The sequence below is a fragment of the Anastrepha ludens genome, chromosome 6 (assembly GCF_028408465.1).
Source record: "Anastrepha ludens isolate Willacy chromosome 6, idAnaLude1.1, whole genome shotgun sequence".
In the NCBI taxonomy this organism is placed as follows: Eukaryota; Metazoa; Arthropoda; class Insecta; order Diptera; family Tephritidae; genus Anastrepha; species Anastrepha ludens.
Genome location: NC_071502.1, coordinates 125,218,509 through 125,236,777, shown reverse-complemented (window position 1 = coordinate 125,236,777; position 18,269 = coordinate 125,218,509). Strand labels below are relative to the sequence as shown.

The following is an 18,269-nucleotide window of genomic DNA, read 5'->3' as shown; positions in this document are numbered from 1 at the left end:
AAAAAGCTAAAATTCCCTAACGAGAAGTGTCGTAAAAGTGAAGCAGAGTTTAGAATAAAATTGAAAACTTCATATTTGACATTGCAGCCATAGATGCCCTAGGTATAATGAAAATTCAGGAAGATAAAGACTTTCTTTTGCTCCAAAGAAATGGAGGACGTCCAGGTAGTATGTATGGTGCCGATACTGTACTCACAAGAAAAGAAAAACGCAAAGAGCAACGAATGGAAGAAGAAAGAAAGCGCGTTGAAAAGCATTTAGTTCATAGTAAGTTTATTAAAGTTAAGCTTTACTGGTTCTTTTTTTTTTAATATTTGATTCCATTTGAAGCTAATTATGCTCTTGAAGTCTCTGGTACGAGGATGCTGAAAAGGATATTTCTGGTGAAGAAGAAAATGCAGCAAAAGATATGAATGAAGGCAAAGATACAGACGGAAGTAACATTAATTTACTACCGAAAAAGGCAAATCGAAAAAATTAATTTTATTGATGATAGAATGCTTGCATGCATGGACAAATGTAACCTCCCAACAAGAGATGCCATGCATTTGGTGAGTGCAACGGTTGCTGCCTTCATAAATACCATGCAAAATGTTAATGGAACGCCGTCGATGGAACATTACATTCGATGAGGAGAGATTGTCGTCACAGACAAGCTCAAGAGATTATTAATGGATTCAATGTAATGGTTTTACTGAATATGTTTATAAGATTTTGGATTCTTGACCTTTCTTTTTACTTGTTTGTAGACTCCCGACGTTTTTGTCCTTCACTGGGATGGCAAGCTGCTTGCAGAAATCCGAGGCACAGAAAAGAAAGATAGATTGTCTCTCGTTGACACAGGAGAAAATATGGGAAAACTGCTGGGGATACCAAAAATTGAAAGTTCGACGAGAAATGCAATAGCTGCAGAAATACATAATGTTTTGTGCAAGTAGAAGCTCGATGATTTAGTGGAAATTGTATCATTTGATACAACAGCTGCTAATACGGGAGTTAATAATGGAGCAGCGTTCTTGCTTGAAAAAAGGTTGGGCCGAAATCTACTTTTCTTTCCCTGTCGTCACCATGTTAGTGAGTTGCTAGTCAAAGCACTGTTCGAACTAAATTTTGGCAAATCATCAGCACCGGAAGTTCCCTTATTCAATCGTTTCTCTAACAGCTGGAAAAACATTAATTCTAAGTCATTCAAAAGTGGAATATCGGAAAATGAAGTTCGGAAAGTCTTTACAATAGCTGAAGTGGAAATATTTAAGAATTTTTGTCTAACTGCATTAAATAGTCACCACACTCGTGCCGATTATAAAGAATTACTACAACTATCGTTGCTCCCTGTTGGGGAAGACGTACCAAATTTTTCACAAGTACGGTCACCTGGTGCAACATTACACGCAAGGTTTATGTCGAAGTGCCTATATTGCTACAAAATGTTTCTGTTTCGCGAGCAATTCGTGTTAACGATTTCAGAGATAAAGAGTCTAAGAAGCGTTTGTATTTTTTAACCTGCATCTACGTTCCATATTGCTTTCGTTGTGTGGATCCAATAGCTGCTCCACAAAATGACCTTAAGCTCATTCAAGATGTGATTGTATGTTTCGATAAGAATGTATCCAATGCGTTGTTACATAAAATTAAAAATCATTTATGGTATTTGTCGGAAGAGGCGGTTGGCCTTTCATTTTTTGATGATCAAATTCCTTCACATATTAAGCGAAAAATGGTGGAAGCAATTACTAGCGATAACCAGAAGGAAGATGCTGTTCCAAAGAGAGTTGTTGCAACAATGTCAGAAATAACGCTTTACGGCAGAAAGAATATAAATGATTTTATTTCATCAAGAACTAAAACATTCTTTACCCGCTTAGGAATTGAAACAAGTTTTTTGGAATCAGATCCTTCAACATGGCAAGAAAGCGGAAAACGAATTTGTCTGTAGTTAATGACGCTGCAGAGAGAGCATTGAAATTGATCACAGACTACAACAGATCGCTTACTTATAATGAAGAAGATAAACAGTACTTACTGCAAGTTGTTGAGCACTACAGGCAATTGTATCCGTCTTACACCAAAACATCTCTCATTAAATAGACACTCTAATAGTAGTATATACATATTAAATTAAATTAAATTATATAAATTGGAAACAAAAAAAAATTTTGTAAAAATTGTGATTTTTTGAAATTGTCCATACTTTGGGATCAAATGGGCACGGTTAGGCATCATCGGATCGGGTTAAAAAATTACACCGTTTTTCATTACTCCTAACCTCATGTTTTAAGACCCGAAAATTTATGGATTTCCACAAAAAAAAAGTTACGGCCAGTCTACTGTACATACTATACAGAAATAATAAATATTCGAAAAAAAATAGAAAAATAGTTAAATAGGTAGACTTGTTGGCGTTCGTGTCCTTTGGCCAGTGGCTTAATAATTTGGGCATTAATAAACTCATAAACATTTATTTCCTTTGATTTAATGCCGCCAGCTCGAAATTTCGCCGGAGTAGGCAAACAGCTGTCAACAACTAGGCATTAAAACTTGCAGTAAGACAAAATACAAAAACAACAAGCGTTGGAGCCATTATATGCAACTAACAGCATATGCTGAACATACTTTTGGCTTACTATAGCCATGTTTGATTTCCCATTTGTTTATTTTTTAGTAGGCGCGTCAGCGCCACGTTGTAGCCTTCATCAGCTTAATTGACTGCATTATTTTTCACTTTGTTGTTTGTGGTTTAACTTTTTTTCCACAGTGCTGGAAAATTTACTTTTGTCGCTTCATTAAATTTCATGTGCTATGAATCATGGAAACTTTATATATGTACATACATACTTATGTATGTGCGTATGAACGCAACACGTATTAAAGGCAGATCTATGAATTACATACTCGTTCATTGCATTCGCCACGCCAGCGTTTCAGCTGCCTCTTTTTCGCCCTATTTACTGCAGCATTCGTTTTCCATTCGACTCAGTATTTGTCTTTTAGTGCATTACGCATCGCTTGCCGCCCTCCGAGTTGTGGCTTTCATCTTTCAACAACTCGTTTATGTCTAGAACTATTTCTTGTGAGATACATGCATACAAATGTACACGTATATCACACATGCAAAATTGTACATACATATGTACATGCATTCGTCTAAATATTATACTTGTACAGATTTCACCTTAATTTAATCATTTCCTTAGCTTTGCGACCGCTCTCAATTTCTTTTGAAGTTTCTTCCTTTTAGTAAGTATTATGCCACATACTGCAATTATGCACATTATGACTTTTGTTTAAACTATATTAATTTTTTTAATTTAGTTTCAACTAATTTTCAATAAAATCATAGTTCACTCTTTAACAAAAGTCCTATGGATCAAAGTTCAAAATTCATCAACTTTTTAATCAGAATTTTCAGAAAACTTTTGAGGAAGCAGTTTTATATCTCATTAAATTTTATTGCAATTAAGTGAAAGTTTGAAGCGCCTCAAAAATCGCGTTGAGTTTTAACATTTTGTTTTGCTGATGGTATTGCGCATTTTCTTCTATATAAAACACGAGAAAATTTAATGAATTACGAATAAAATTCGGAACGTTGATTCATATAACTTTTGTTAAAGAATGGGCATTAAAATTACCAGTTTTTGGTGTCATTGATTAGAAATCCGATGTAAATTTTTCAAAATTCAAAAGTCTCTCCAAACTCTCAAAACCTCAGAATGGTCAGTTTCACGAACTTAGCTCAATTCTTTTGTATTACAAAAATACATCGGAAACCACTCCCATATAAGAAAAAATTATAATTTTGTAGAACTGTGCTATTAATGTAGCTAAGCATGTAAATCTCTAGCTCAATTTTATTTTTAATTCCCTCTAATTAAATTAAATTTTACATTATACATAAAAGTCCTTAAAGGTGCTTCCAAGTGTTTCCTTGAACTGTTTTAATTTGATTTAAGATGAAAAATGGGGGAAAATAACAGAAAATATCAGGAATTCCCGAACTCAAGAGATTGAATAGTGTTCCATAGTCACCACCTTCGCTCTATTCTACTTCCCTTCCTTACATGGAAGTAAAGTTTAGCTCTCACTTTGTTTTACCCAAACCAGTTCAAATTCATTCCGTGATTTGCTGTAGGCGACATTGCCGGCATTCGTGCTGCTGCTGCCTTACCACTGTTATTCCTCTGTATTCAGCTGCTGCTCGTAAAATTTTATGCGTTTTTCCGGCGTTGAAAATGAAATGGAAGTTGTTCGGCGCAATTTTCTACAAATATTTGTTTCTCGCATCGCATCAAACCGAACCGGGGTGCAAATGTTATAGACGGCTGTAATGTTGAGACACATTATGTAGGATGTATGTAGGTATGTGAGTGCTATTTACACTAATACATACTGGTACGCGAGTATGCATGCGGGTGGATGAAGAAGAGCAGCTGGGTATATATGTACATATACTTGTATGTTTTACAGAGGGTCGTTAGAATGTTTATTCCGTTAGTTGTTGGGTTGTTTGGGTGTTTTTAGCGATTTGCCTTTTTATTTGGTTTTTATGTTTTTCATTGCGCTCCGCTGCATTTTACGACTTTTCTCCGTCTTCTGGTGTTATCCGGCCACCCTATTCTCATTTTTATATATGAATGTGTATATTACTTGCATACATAGCTATATACATATAGTAATGTGTGCATACATACTTTGAAATAATTGTATTTCTCTTTCACGTTTTTCTAATGTTCACAACAGTTGTTCTCAGTTTTCCAAACTTTCCTTAATTTTCGTGTTTCACTTTCATTATCGCGCATATTTCATAAAATCCATATAGACTTCCCCATAAATATCGTTGGTGAGTGACGAGAGAATCTCTTTTTCCCCTGTGTGGATGATGTTGACGTATTCAAATCTCAAGACGTATACGAAGCAACATTCCCTTTATGGTTACATTCAAATACTCGTATTAAAGTTGTCAATAGAAGTAACGACTGACTCTGCAAACACGGTTTTTAGTGATTGTTGGCGATTGTCTCAACGTCCCCATTCATTTTGAACGACAGTATTCAGTGGATCCTTCGCCTGCTATTCATTGCCAGACAAATATTATTGCCTTTTTCACTTTCATCGTTAGAGGCGATTGACTTCGTTGTTTTTGCTTTTCTGTTGTTGACGTTTATTGTTTACATTTATACATGGGTTGGAGTATTGTAGGCTGGTTTGATGGATAGGGGAGGGGGGGTTGGTAGTGAAGTGGTGAACATTACTTCCTTGGTGTAAAAGTGTTATAATTTTTATGAATGTTTAATAAAAAACGTAGATGGCTGCCAGCAAGATATTCATCGGTAAAATAATTAGCTATTTTAAAAATCCAAGAATATTGTTTTCTTCCTAATGCCTTGTTCTGGTAAAAAATTAAATAAGGGTAGTTATAAAATGTGGAAAAAATTTTATATTTTTAGTATAACAAATCAGTAAATTAAATTTGCTTTTAATTAATTTACAGAATACATAACACTCCAAAAACAAACAGTACTGTAGCGGAAAAATAAACCAAATGCATTCACTTCGCATACCGCACATATGTATGTATATACATACACATAAATACATACATACATGAAGAAGGCCCTCAGTTGCCTTGTTCCCCTTGATATGAGCAATGCAATGCTTAGCCAGGAAAATAATATGTATAAGGATACATATTATGATGATTTAAGTGGGCACCTGTAAAGTAAAAACTCCATTCCTCAAGTGAGTAGATCTATGTCCAAAATATCCATACATACATATGTATGTGGGATACGTATTTATGTATCAGCTCAGGCAGTCTACTTAGCCTTTGTGCGTTTAAAGCAGAAATTTCTCAATTCTATCCTCCACTGATATATGTATATCGGAACAAAATTTTAATACATTTTAGTATATGAAGTGAAATAAAAAGGTTTCAACAGTATTCGCCAGATTCAGAACAGTTTTCTGAGTAATATTCCACAATTGTGCAATGGAATAAGTGCTACCATATCGGTCTGCCTCGACTATTTTCTAGATTTTATTGACATTTTCGACGAACACAACGGAATGGTAATAATCACTGCTTGACTGTTTAGGTACTGTCCTGTATTGGTCCATAAACAGCACAAATTTTTTTGGCCGCCTGCCGACCTTTCACCTTGCGCGTAGTTGTACTGAAGAATGTAGCGAATTTTCCCTTTTTCTGCCTTCGTTTTGGAAACAATGTATAGTAGGACCCGATGCGAGGTACATATACATCAGGAGATATGACTAAAGAGTAAAGACATCTAGCGGAAAACATTCCAATCTTTTAACTTCACTTGATATAATAAAATGTCTATATGATAATGAAAATGTTTTTTGTTAAGCTTTATATGTATTAGACATATCTCTATCTTGCCCTGAAATGACGGGACTTGCAGTGTGAAGTGACCGCGCATCAGCATACATACACACATCACAAGTTTACAAACAAGGCAAAATATACTATATCGATCAGTTAGATTTTTTGGAACTTGCATTGCTTTTAGGCTTCTACCGCAGTGCTGTCTTTCTTACCGCCATATTTTACCAAAGAGTACCCGGTACATTGAGTTTGGCGTTAAATTTATTTCGATCTTTTCACACCTCCATTTACTTGCACCTGCTTGCAGTACAATACCGTAAGTTCAATGCTTATTCACTTCGCGTTGCATTTACCAAAACCGTAGTATTATAAACAAACTTATCGCAGCGCTTAAAATAAAATAAATAAAATTGCATTCGATGCAGCGAAGTCTTCCAATTGATTAATACACTTTAACGCATTTGTTTATTCAGCGTCGGTCCCTAACACTCCAACGTAAGGTAATGAGGAGCCGAAGACAAGGTGGGATCGAGACGCAATTAATCTTTAAGGATTTTTAATGGCTGGAGGGTCGCAACACCGTTTACAGTCAACTTCTATTTTCATACTGTGTATGTACGTACATACATAAAGGTAGTTTTAGGTTCGAAATTTGTTGTATATAAGTAGATGCTAAGAATTTGGGGCGTAACCAATGACCTCCAGGTGTCCGTTTTTGAAGTAAGCTTCAACTCATACATAAATTAGTTCATTTACTATACATTTCCGAAAATTTAAGGGTTGATATGGTATCTTCACCATCCAAAAGTTAACTCAAATGATAGAAGAGTTAAACTTGAAAGCATTGCACGTATGTATTTACTTGACGTACGCATTTACTTTTGGGTCTCTGAAGAATATACTCGTATGTATCTGATACTGTTATCGTACATGGAAAAATTTGTAGCCCAGCTGAAGAGCTAAAAATTAATTAAATACTAAAAAGAGCTACTCTGGAGGCCAGTTCTTCAATGTAAGTTTAACCCTGCTTTACTGTTATACTGAGTTTAATCGCCTAATCGAAAAAATTACTCCAGTTAAAATAGCTCTGAAAAACTGCCCTTGAAAGCTTCATAAGATCTACTAATTGGTGCTCCTGTCATGAAGTCCTTATCTTCATTTTCACCAATTCAATTTCTAGTTTTGCCACCTAGGCAATGTACGCATATCTAAAATCTGAAAAGCGCTCCTAATGTTTTTCCAAATAAACTGGTGCAGTATATAAAAATTATGTATAAATTAAAAACAAGCATCTTTTACTTACATCTGTATCATATTACATATAAGTATGTCATTTATTAAGGATTCCATCCTAACACCAAGGCGAAACGTTATAATTACTGGTGCTAATCCAAACTGGTTACTATTTTCGCGATAAAATTTACTTAGATATTTTAAGTAACAAAGAAAAAACAAAATCATGTTAACATTTAAAGAAGCGAGAAAAGTTACTTATCAAATAATATTATCACTCTTAGTGCTAAGATATATTTGAAGTTCGCGTCTAAATGTGTTCATGCTACTTATAAACTTAGATATACAATTTTGTGGAAGAGAATTTCAAAGTCATGTCACATCCACAAAAAACTCTCTTTCTGACGTTAGGGTTTTGTATCTAGAAGCGAGAAGTTTAGAGTTTCTCACCGACTTTGTAACAGTTATTCTGAGGGCGAGGTACTCAGGGACTTTCTAGTAGTAGATTTTATGCAAAAGTAAGAGGACATGGAGTAGATAGTGTCAGCAAAATGAGAAACGTGATCTCTTGCCCTGATCCCGAGCACAGAACGAACAATATTATTAAACACTACATTAAGCTTGTTAAAGTATTAGGAGTAAAGGGTTGCGTATTCTAAAACGTGCAAAGCATTCGGTACAGCCTACCTACGACTAAATTTGAGTTGGTTGAAAATGATTCCAAGATTGTTAGCCGAATGTAGATATGTACTATATGTAATTGCACATGCCTTCAAGTAAGATTTTTGGAAAAGTTAAAGTGTCGAGAGGCTTTCTGAAGATAATAAGCACTTGAGACTTCTTACGGCTATGAGCTAGTGCATTATGGGATGCCCATTGTAAAAGAGCATACGAGTTTTTATGGCTAATCCTAATACCTTCGAAAGATGGTCGGCAAACAGTTTTTAAAAAATAGGATGAACGTTACTCCATCTATCCCAGTAGCATTTGACTCGATAGAGAGAAAACTAAATCTTAGACCCCTTGGTAGAGGGCAAGATAAATTTATGTTAGTGTTCGTGACTCGAGGTACTGAGGGTCAGTTTTTCAGTGGAACTTAACTGCGACAAATTCTTAAGCCAAATTTAATTCTACAAGATTAGACGTTTCAGCTTAGCTGGGCGGGAATGGAAGATTCAACTTACACTCAAAACTTTACCCTAAATTTAAATAAATGCTACTGGAGTTCAATGCGACTTCATTTGTAGTGCATTCTTCTGATTTTCTAACAAAAACAATCTAGGCAAACAGTGCATCACCATCACAAGAACAACAACCACAAGTGGAGGATTGTGTGTAAAATTTACATAACACACTAAGAAACTTTACACATTCCATAAGAAAAACTGGAATAGCAAATAAACTTGGCTTAAAGCAAATAGCATACATACATAAATAAAGATCGGAAAAGGTAGCAAGTGAATTCTGTCAAAGTGTACATATATACAGGGTGTTTTTCTAAGATACAACTTATGAGAACTTTTAAAAAGCAAACGAAATAAATAATTTGATTAATGAAATTACTTTTATTTGGAAGTGTATGTATGTCCACCTCTGGCTCTCCTGAAAAAATAAAACGTAACGCAATCTATCAGTCCAGCTTTCCATAATTGTTTGAAGTAAATTTGGTCTTATTTCTGCTATAATTCGATAAATGTAGGCTTTCAGCCCGTCAATTGTTGCTGGTTTGTTAGCGTACAATAATGACTTAACCTATTCCATTGAAAATAATTGAGCAGTGTTAAGTCACATGAGTTGCCCGGTTAAAAGGACCAAATGGAATTAATTTAAATTTCATGGTTTCACTTGCAGAATGGCTTGCAGCTCCATTCTATTGGAATCACATTTCATCTGGATCCATATTTTCCATGTCTTGAAGCAGAAAATCGTTGATCCATTGATCGAAAATAGTAAATGCGGTGCAAAATTTATTAACAGAACAACGAGTTGCTGGCTAAGATTGCCAAACTATAAGTTACATGTAATTTTCTATACGTTGCAGGAATTGATGAACCAGTTTCAAAGTAAACTTGTAAATGTTTTTGAGGCGTGAGTTTTTCCATGATGACATGATAAAATATAATGAATAAAAAAGCCCATTTTTAGCCTCACAGAACAAGATGTATAGATTCCGTGTGCGACATGTATGTTTGAATTTGAATTTGAATTTGAAAAGGTCGAGCCAAGGAGCACCAGGAGATTTGGTGGCTCCTAAAACACTCAGGCTAAAGAGCCCATTGTATTTAAAGCTCTGAAAAGGGGATAGATAGTCAAGGAGGGAAGGCGAAAAGTATCAGAGAAAGAGATAGGAAAGAATAGAGACAGAAATAGAGATAGTTAGTCCGGTGAGAATTTTTCAGATTCTTTGGCAAATCTGTAAATATCCTCCAGTTTTAGAGAACGAATATTACTCATTCTCATGACATCGGAACCCAACACTCGTAGCCTTGCTCTAGCAAAGGCACGACACTCACAGAGAAAGTGCTCAGTGCTATCCGCCTATCCAAGCATGACAGGCATACCGGGTCCTCGATGATTCCAATGGTGGTCATATGCTGACCCCATGGGTTGTGTCCTGTAATGATGCCGACCATCAACCGAATATCTTTCCTTCTAAGTTTTAGTAGAAAGTTTGACAGTTTTCTGTTCGGACTTGTCACAAAACACTTTGCAGTTCTGCAGCGTTCTAGACCGGAACATCGCTCTTTATGTAAATTGCCTACATAATCGCTGATCCAATTCTTGATTCCTGCGGAACTGATTCCGATTATTGGCTCTGGCCCCTGTGGGGGCACCGCTGATCCCCGGTTGGCCAATTCGTCGGCAATTTCGTTTCCTTGAACACCGGAGTGTCCCGGAACCCATATAAGTACAAGCCTGTTTTGTCTTGCGACAGAATTAAGCTTCTTCTAACATTATTGAACAATCTTTGAGGTTTGCTTCGCGTTCTCCAGGGCCTTCAATGCAGCCTGACTGTCACTGAAGACTCCAATCTGTTTCCCGCTCCATCTCCTCTCGATTATCCATTCGGCTACTTTTAGGATGGCAAAAACTTCTGTTTGGAAAACACTTGCCATTCCCCCCATAGCATAGTGATACTTATTAGTATCGTTTAAGTACCGTCCGGCTCCAGACCCTATTTCGTTCTTGGACCCATCGGTAAAGAAAATATCCGTCAAACCTCCCTGAATGCATTCTGGATTGCTCCATTGCGTGGCCAAATGAAACGGTGGGTATCAGGTCATCTTTAGGTGCCAAAAACAGTGGATACTGCTCCGACAGCAACTTAAAGATTTCTCTGTGTCCCGAAGTTCCATCTTCGTGCCTGAGCAAGTGTTGCTACTTAAGTAGGAACTGTGACATTTTATAAATTTCTTTATAAATCTCATAGTACTTAATCACAGAAGCATTAAATAATAATTTATGCTCTATTTATCGTTTCTGGTAAAATTGCAATCTCGATTCTTAAATCATCGCAATATTTTATTAAATTTCTTTCTTTTTCCCAACAAAATGCAAATTTTCGAGGAAGAGTCCTGCGCTCAACTATTCCAACCATACTGTTCAATTTTGCACGACGATTCCCGTGAAATCTGGGTGAACGAAGTACAACTTTCGCGGAAGCTTATTGTCGGAAAGGAAATAAAAAACTCACTTGAAGCACTCGATATTTGTAATGAAGATGCGTTTCCAAATGTTAACCAGATGCTTCGCGTGATGGCAGTTTTGCCTGTGACAACAGCGACGAATGAACGATCCTTCTCAACTTTGCGACGACTGAAAACGTATTTGAGATCAACAATGTCTGAAGATCGCCTGAACGGCTTAGCCTCACTCAATGTACATCGCGATGTCAAAATCGATCCGCAAATAATTTTGAAAGAGTTTTTTTCAGTACCTCGAAGAGTTGATTTATTACATACCTAAATGTAGCTATTTATTACTTTTGACAATAAAATTTCTGTACTCTAAACATTTTTTTTTCTTTTTTCATTGATTACGTAACTTGAGTTAAAACCACCCCCTCGGAAATTTTCTGCGCACGGGCCTGGTCACACCTTTCAGTGTTGGAAGACTGAGTCCATCCAATTTCCGTTTTCTCGTAAACAAGACTATGGTTGTTTTGTTCGGATTAACGGAAAGACCTTGTCTCATGCACCAGTCTTCGATTTTGTCAAGAATCCTCTGCACTTTCGTGCAAAGCCTCCTTAAGGATTTATCCGATGTTAGCGCACAGTCGTCGTCCGCATATGCTTGGACGTGAAAGCCGAGTTCCTGCATCTCCACTAATAGAGAGTCTACGACGAAGCACCACAGCAGCGGAGAAAGAACACCCCATTGGGGACATCCTTGTCTAGCCCTGACTGTGATTTGTTCGTCACTGCTCCCCCCAGCGGTTAACAGCCTCTCAGAGAGCATGGAATATATCCATTTTATAATGGCTTGATTAATTCCGTGTCGTTCGGCAGAAGAACATATCGAGCCGAAAGTGGCATTATCAAAAGCCCCCTCAATGTCCACGAACACGCCCATTGTGTATTCGTCAGCTTCCAGCCCGGCTTCAATCTTGCTAACAAGATCGTGTAAGGCTGATTCACATGATTTTCCACTCTGGTAAGCGTGTTGATTTCTACTAAGTGGACTTCTCGGCAATACCCCCACTCGAATATGTTTCTCCACCACTCGTTCCAGACTTTTCAACATGAACGATGTCAAACTGATTGGTCTAAAACTTTTTGCTAGGGAATAGTCATCTTTTCCTGGTTTCGGAATAAATATTACTCTTACGCGTCGCCATTGGGATGGTATATAACCAAATGCAAGACAGGCTGTGAAGATCCTTTTCAGGGTCTCAATCAGCCTGTCTCCTCCTTTTTTAAGCATTGCTGGATATATTCCGTCAGGTTCAGGGGACTTAAAGTTCTCAAAGGAAGATAAGGAAAACCTTATCGATTCCCTTGTCACTATCCGACTAGCAATATACCAGCTGTACCTAGAGGTTCCACCGTTGCTACCGTTATTGTTCATGCCACTCTCAACTTCAGAGAGAGTTCTACTACCCGGAAAATGGGTTTCGAGTAGAGCATTAAACGTTTCCGATTTGGAAATGGTGTATGAACCATCAGGTTTTCGAATGGAATCCAGCCTTACTGAGCGGTCTAAATGAAGGACCTTACAAAGTCTTGCTGTTTGCCTCATTTCTTCGACGTTACTGCAGAAATTTCTATAGGATTCAAGTTTGGCTTTCTTCTTATATTCTCTCTGTGGAAGTCGATGATTAGCCCAGTCCTCTTCTGTTTTGGTCTTCAAGGCCTTATTAAGAAGTTTCCTGGACCGTACACGAAGCTTCGACAGTTCAGGGTTCCACCAAGGAACCGCTTTCCCCTGTCTGCTTTGCCTGAGTGGGCACAGTTCCTCAAAGCAATTGATTAAAGTACCTTCTAATTTCTTAGTAGCATCTTCAATCATTTCTGCTGATTTGAGTTTTTTCAGGTTTGGTAGTCGCTCTGTTACAAGCTCACCATACCTGTCCCAGTCCACATTTCGAGGATTCCTACCGGAAGGTATTGATATTGTGTCAATTCCCAGTCGGAATTCGATAAGGCGATGATCAGAAAGAGAGTCCTCTTCCAAAACTCGCCATCGGTTGATTTGATTTCCAACTGACCTATTGGTAAGTGTTAAATCAATCACCTCTTGTCTCCTTCTGGTCACAAAAGTTTGTTTGTTACCAGTGTTTTGAATGACCAAATCGGATGGCAGGATAAAATCCAGTAACTTGAGACCTCTGGGGTTGCATTTGCTGCTTCCCCACACAATGTTCTGTGAATTTGCATCACAGCCCACTATTAGCCCCAGATTGTTGGATTCTGCATACTTGACCACTTCTCTTAGCTCCCTCGAAGGAGGTGGCTGTAAAGAGTCGTAGGGTAGGTAGGCCGAAACTATGATAGCTTCGACACTGTTCCCACTTTTCAAGTACTTTATTTTTGCAGCAACGATATCTCCGGAGCATAGCTCTTTTAACATCGTGTGTTCGATCAACCTCGGCATGATAATACATGCTCGCGGTCTCACATTCCCTTCACAATGAAGTATTTGTCCCCACGACATAGCACCTAGACCACAGATACGCTTGTGACATACCTATGGTTCTTGTATAAGTATAATATTATGTGTGGGTTTGTTTGCAGTTTTGCATGCCTACGGTACAAGAGAGCCGTAGACGCTTTGCTATGCTGCAGATTTATTTGTGTAAATATAACTTCAGTCATGAGACTGAGTATATTTACGCTTTGTCCTCCACCTTATCCTGGACACGAAAGTGGATTCGCCCCAGATGTAGGTGAGGACATGTATGTTACTATGGGCGTCCCCATTTATCACTTTACAGAAAAGCACAAACTGCGAGGTTCCATACCTCACGCTAAAATACTCTATATACATATATACAGTTCAGGGTAAGTGTAAACCAGTAGTTATTTTCAACCTTCGCATTAGCATTTTGATTAGCAACTTCGTTGAATAAGTCACCAATACTCCATATGTATGCATGTGTGTACGTCAACCGGTTTGAGTTCTATTTTGTTTGATATTTGTAAGAGCTACGCCGGCTTGAGTAAATCTAACTCCGCAAGCGTTTTCGATTTTTTACGGTTTTAAAAATGGATTTGAATTTCCAACAACAAGTTTGTATTAAATTTTGCATTAAAAATGGATTAGATCGTGCGAAAACCTTAGAGTTGAAATGTTGGGAAACTGTGTTGGTAATGATACTCTAAAGAAAACAGCCGCTTACGAGTGCCATGAACGCTTTAGAAATAGTCGGTAGTCCATTGAGAATGATGAGCAGCCGACATTGAAAACTGATGAAAACATTAATATAATAATATTGATCAATAACCGCAAATTAACCATCACAAGGCTGGCAGAGAACTTGAACATTGGCTATGGATCCGTCATGCAGAAAAGGGAGCGCGTTGATATCGCTAAATACATGGTTTCCAATGCTGAAATTGACCCAACATTCACCAAACGCATTATTACTGGAGACAGGACGTGGGTTTATAAGTACGACAATCCAGGCATCAGGCGAGTGAGTGGAGGGCTCCGAATGAACCAAGACCAAAAGAATCACGTAATTTTCAGCCAAAAAAGAATGTGATGCTCACGGTCAGACAGTTATTAAAGACTACTATATAGACGTTATGGGACGGTTACGTGGAGCAATTCGTAGATTTTGCACCATTATAGGGCACCGTTGCACAGTGCTATAATTTTTTGTGAATTTTTGATCAAGAACGCCACAAATATCATTCACCTGACAAGGTTCCCTTTGCTTCTTTTCAAAAAATCACTACGAGAAACGCGTTTTAACAAACGAAAGTAATGGAAAAATCGAAGACGACTCTGATGGCTACACCAAAAAAGTTCCAGTAATGTTTTGAATGTACAGGTGTACTAAGGTGCTTCGTGTGCAAATTAGCAGTTGATTTTATTGTCACGTGACACTTAAGTAATTTCCACTGCGAAGTTTGCGACTGCTTTAATTCCCACTCGCGGCCATTCTAAAAAGACTACTAATACCTTAGCTGCCTTATGTTCGAAATTTCATGTGCATACAATGCAGTAGAGTTGATTGTTTTCTAACAAAGTAATAGGACTATGAATAAGTTCGTTTCGGTTTTACAACAGATGGCGTAACTTGATTATTATTCCATCGATCCACATTTCCAAACATTCATTGGAGAGCTACTGTCGTAAGGCACAAACGTCAGTATAAGTTTTTTATTTGAAGCGTAAACAACAATATTTTTACCACACTTGAAAATGTCGAATTTCGTGCCAAATAATGTGTTTTTGCGGGGAATTCTTCTTCATTATTTTAATATGAAGAAAAAAGCAGCCGAAAGTCATCGTATCTTGGTGGAAGTTTATGGTGAGCATGCTCTATCTGAGCGAACGTGCCAGAAGTGGTTTGCACGCTTTAAAAGTGGTGATTTTGGCTTGGAAGACGAAGAACGCGAGGGTGCGCCGCCAAAGTTCATGGATACCGAATTGGAGGAATTGCTCGATCAAGATCCGGCTCAAACGCAAGAAGAGGTTGCAAAAACTTTGGGAGTTGATCAATCAACCATTTCCAAACGTTTAAAAGCCATGGGAATGATCCGAAAGGTAGGCCATTGGGTGCCGTATGAATTGAAGCCAAGAGACGTTGAACGCCGTTTTATGGCATGCGAACAACTGCTTCAACGGCACAAAAGAAAGGGTTTTTTGCATCGAATTGTGACTGGCGATGAAAAGTGGGTCCATTACGACAATCCAAAACGTCGGGCAACGTATGGATACCCTGGCCATGCTTCAACATCGACGTCGGCGCAGAATATTCGTGGCCTGAAGGTTATGCTGTGTATCTGGTGGGACCAGCTGGGTGTTGTGTATTATGAGCTACTGAAACCGAATGAAACGATTACGGGGGATGTCTACCGACGACAATTGATGCGTTTGAGCCGAGCACTGCGAGAAAAACGACCGCAATACGCCGATAGACACGACAAAGTTATTTTGCAACATGACAATGCTCGGCCACATGTTGCACAAGTGGTCAAAACATACTTAGAAACGCTCAAATGGGATGTCCTACCCCACCCGCCGTATAGTCCAGACCTTGCGCCATCCGATTACTATCTCTTCCAATCGATGCAACATGGCCTGGCTGACCAGCACTTCCGTAATTACGATGAAGTCAAAAAATGGATCGATTCGTGGATTGCGGCAAAACCGACCGAATTTTTCACAAAGGGAATCCGTGAATTGCCAGAAAGATGGGAAAAAGTAGTAGTAAGCGATGGACAATATTTTGAATATTAAATTTGTAACCATTTTACGTCAATAAAGTTTCAAATTTCGAAAAAAAACCGCACGAACTTATTCATAGTCCTATTAACAAGTAAAGCAAGTGGCAACAGTGAGTGGCAATTTGCAATACACGTAAAAGTGTTTCAGTGTTAGAATAGAATTTTATAGGTTTATTGCACGTACAATAAATGTCCTGTGCCTTAATGAGTCCAATAACATAGGTACGTACGTTTATCGAAGAATATAATATTGTAAGGAAAATTAGCATAAACATTGCTATGAACTTTAACGATTTATCATACTAATACAATATTTTTTTGTCTTGTGAATGTTAAAAACGTTTTTGCACATATATATACATTTTTTTTTTTTAATAATGCTAACTGCATTTCAAATATTTTGCGCAATTCAAAACAGAATACTTCTTAATTTTCCATAAATATTGAATATTAAGTAATATTATAAAATAAGTTACTCTCACTTGTCATTCCCTATGCCCTATCCTTACCTGTTTGCTTTTGTTTTTCCAATTTAATATACTTTCACTTTTCATTTGAAGTTTTTAATAAGTAGCTGCCAATCAATCAAAACATTATACCCAAAATATACTCGTACGGCCCTAATTTACAAAGCAATTCAATTTCTACTACTCTCTCTTACCCCTTATTTATCTTCTCTCATCCTCTTACAGGGATACAAACTGCTACCGTTCAATTGTTGAGCGGCAATCGCAATGAAGTCACTCTCAAGTGCCACGTCGAGGGCTCTTCTGGCGACGGAATGCTCGAAATCGAATGGTTCCGCAACAGCGAAAAATTGAGTACTCTCAAAAACATCGAACTACAGCAAAATCGTCTCATTATACGTAAACCGAATGCTGCCGATAGCGGCTTTTATCGTTGCATTGCCTCCAATGCGGCAGGACGGGCGATGAGCAAAAAAGGTTATGTACTGCAATGGTCGAACATTGATGGTGGATTGCCTGAGCGTGCCATTATCGGTGGTGGCAGAAATGGCAATACCGCCTTCACCTCTTCCAAATGCATAGAGCGTCTCAAGAAGATTCAAAAATTGCCCATGGAAATAATGAATGAAATGCTCCTTTGCCGCGGCAAGCGTGGTGGTCAAATGGGTGAAGATAAATTGCCGCCCATCACAGATGTTATCATCAGGGAGGGACCGGCTAGTAAGCACGTCAAAGAGAATGAGCCCATCGAATTAGTCTGCTCCCACTCGGTGCCGCAAAAATATCGCCAAGTGCAACTACGTTGGCGGAAAGACGGTAAAGGTTTTCGTATGATGGAGCTCGGTGCAGCTACCACAGCCTCTACTTCTACACCTACCGATACGGCCAAGGAATTGACGATGCGCGAGGATTCGCGCATAGTTCTCAGTCGAACTAATGGTTCCCTACTGTTCAACAATGTGTTTGCAAGCGATGCCGGACAATATGTTTGTCAAATCTACGTGGAAGGTCATCGGCCGATTACTTCGGAGCCTGGTGAGCTACAAGTCATCGAACAGTTAAAGTTCGTGCCACAGCCGACGTCAAAGAACTTGGAGCTGGGCAGTGTGGGAAAGGTGCATTGTAAGGCGCAGGGAACACCACCACCACAAGTAAAATGGATACGGGTAAGTAGTGTTGAATGCTGTAAGCAACGTGACATTAAATACTCATATATGTCAGCCACAGCTGGCAAAGGCATTAGAATGAGAATATGCAAAGAAGCCAAGACGCTAAAAGACTGCCTGAAATATTAATATAAATGTGCAAACAATGTGGCAGTGCAACAAA

At 38.2% G+C, this 18,269-nt stretch overlaps 1 protein-coding gene and 1 long non-coding RNA gene across 2 annotated transcripts in view; one reads left to right on the top strand and one right to left on the bottom strand.

Moving 5' to 3' along the window:
- LOC128865662 (tyrosine-protein kinase-like otk) overlaps positions 1-18,269 on the top strand; it is a 45,807-nt gene that overhangs the window by 18,940 nt on the left and 8,598 nt on the right. The window contains exon 4 of the mRNA XM_054105900.1: positions 17,166-18,106. Coding sequence (XP_053961875.1) covers positions 17,166-18,106 — 941 coding nt within the window. The remainder of the gene's footprint in view (positions 1-17,165; positions 18,107-18,269) is intronic.
- Positions 3,812-5,380, bottom strand: LOC128865663 (uncharacterized). Its single transcript, XR_008454887.1, has 3 exons — positions 4,689-5,380; positions 4,388-4,609; positions 3,812-4,319 (listed from the first exon to the last, which is right to left on the bottom strand). It is a non-coding gene; the product is annotated as an uncharacterized LOC128865663 (long non-coding RNA).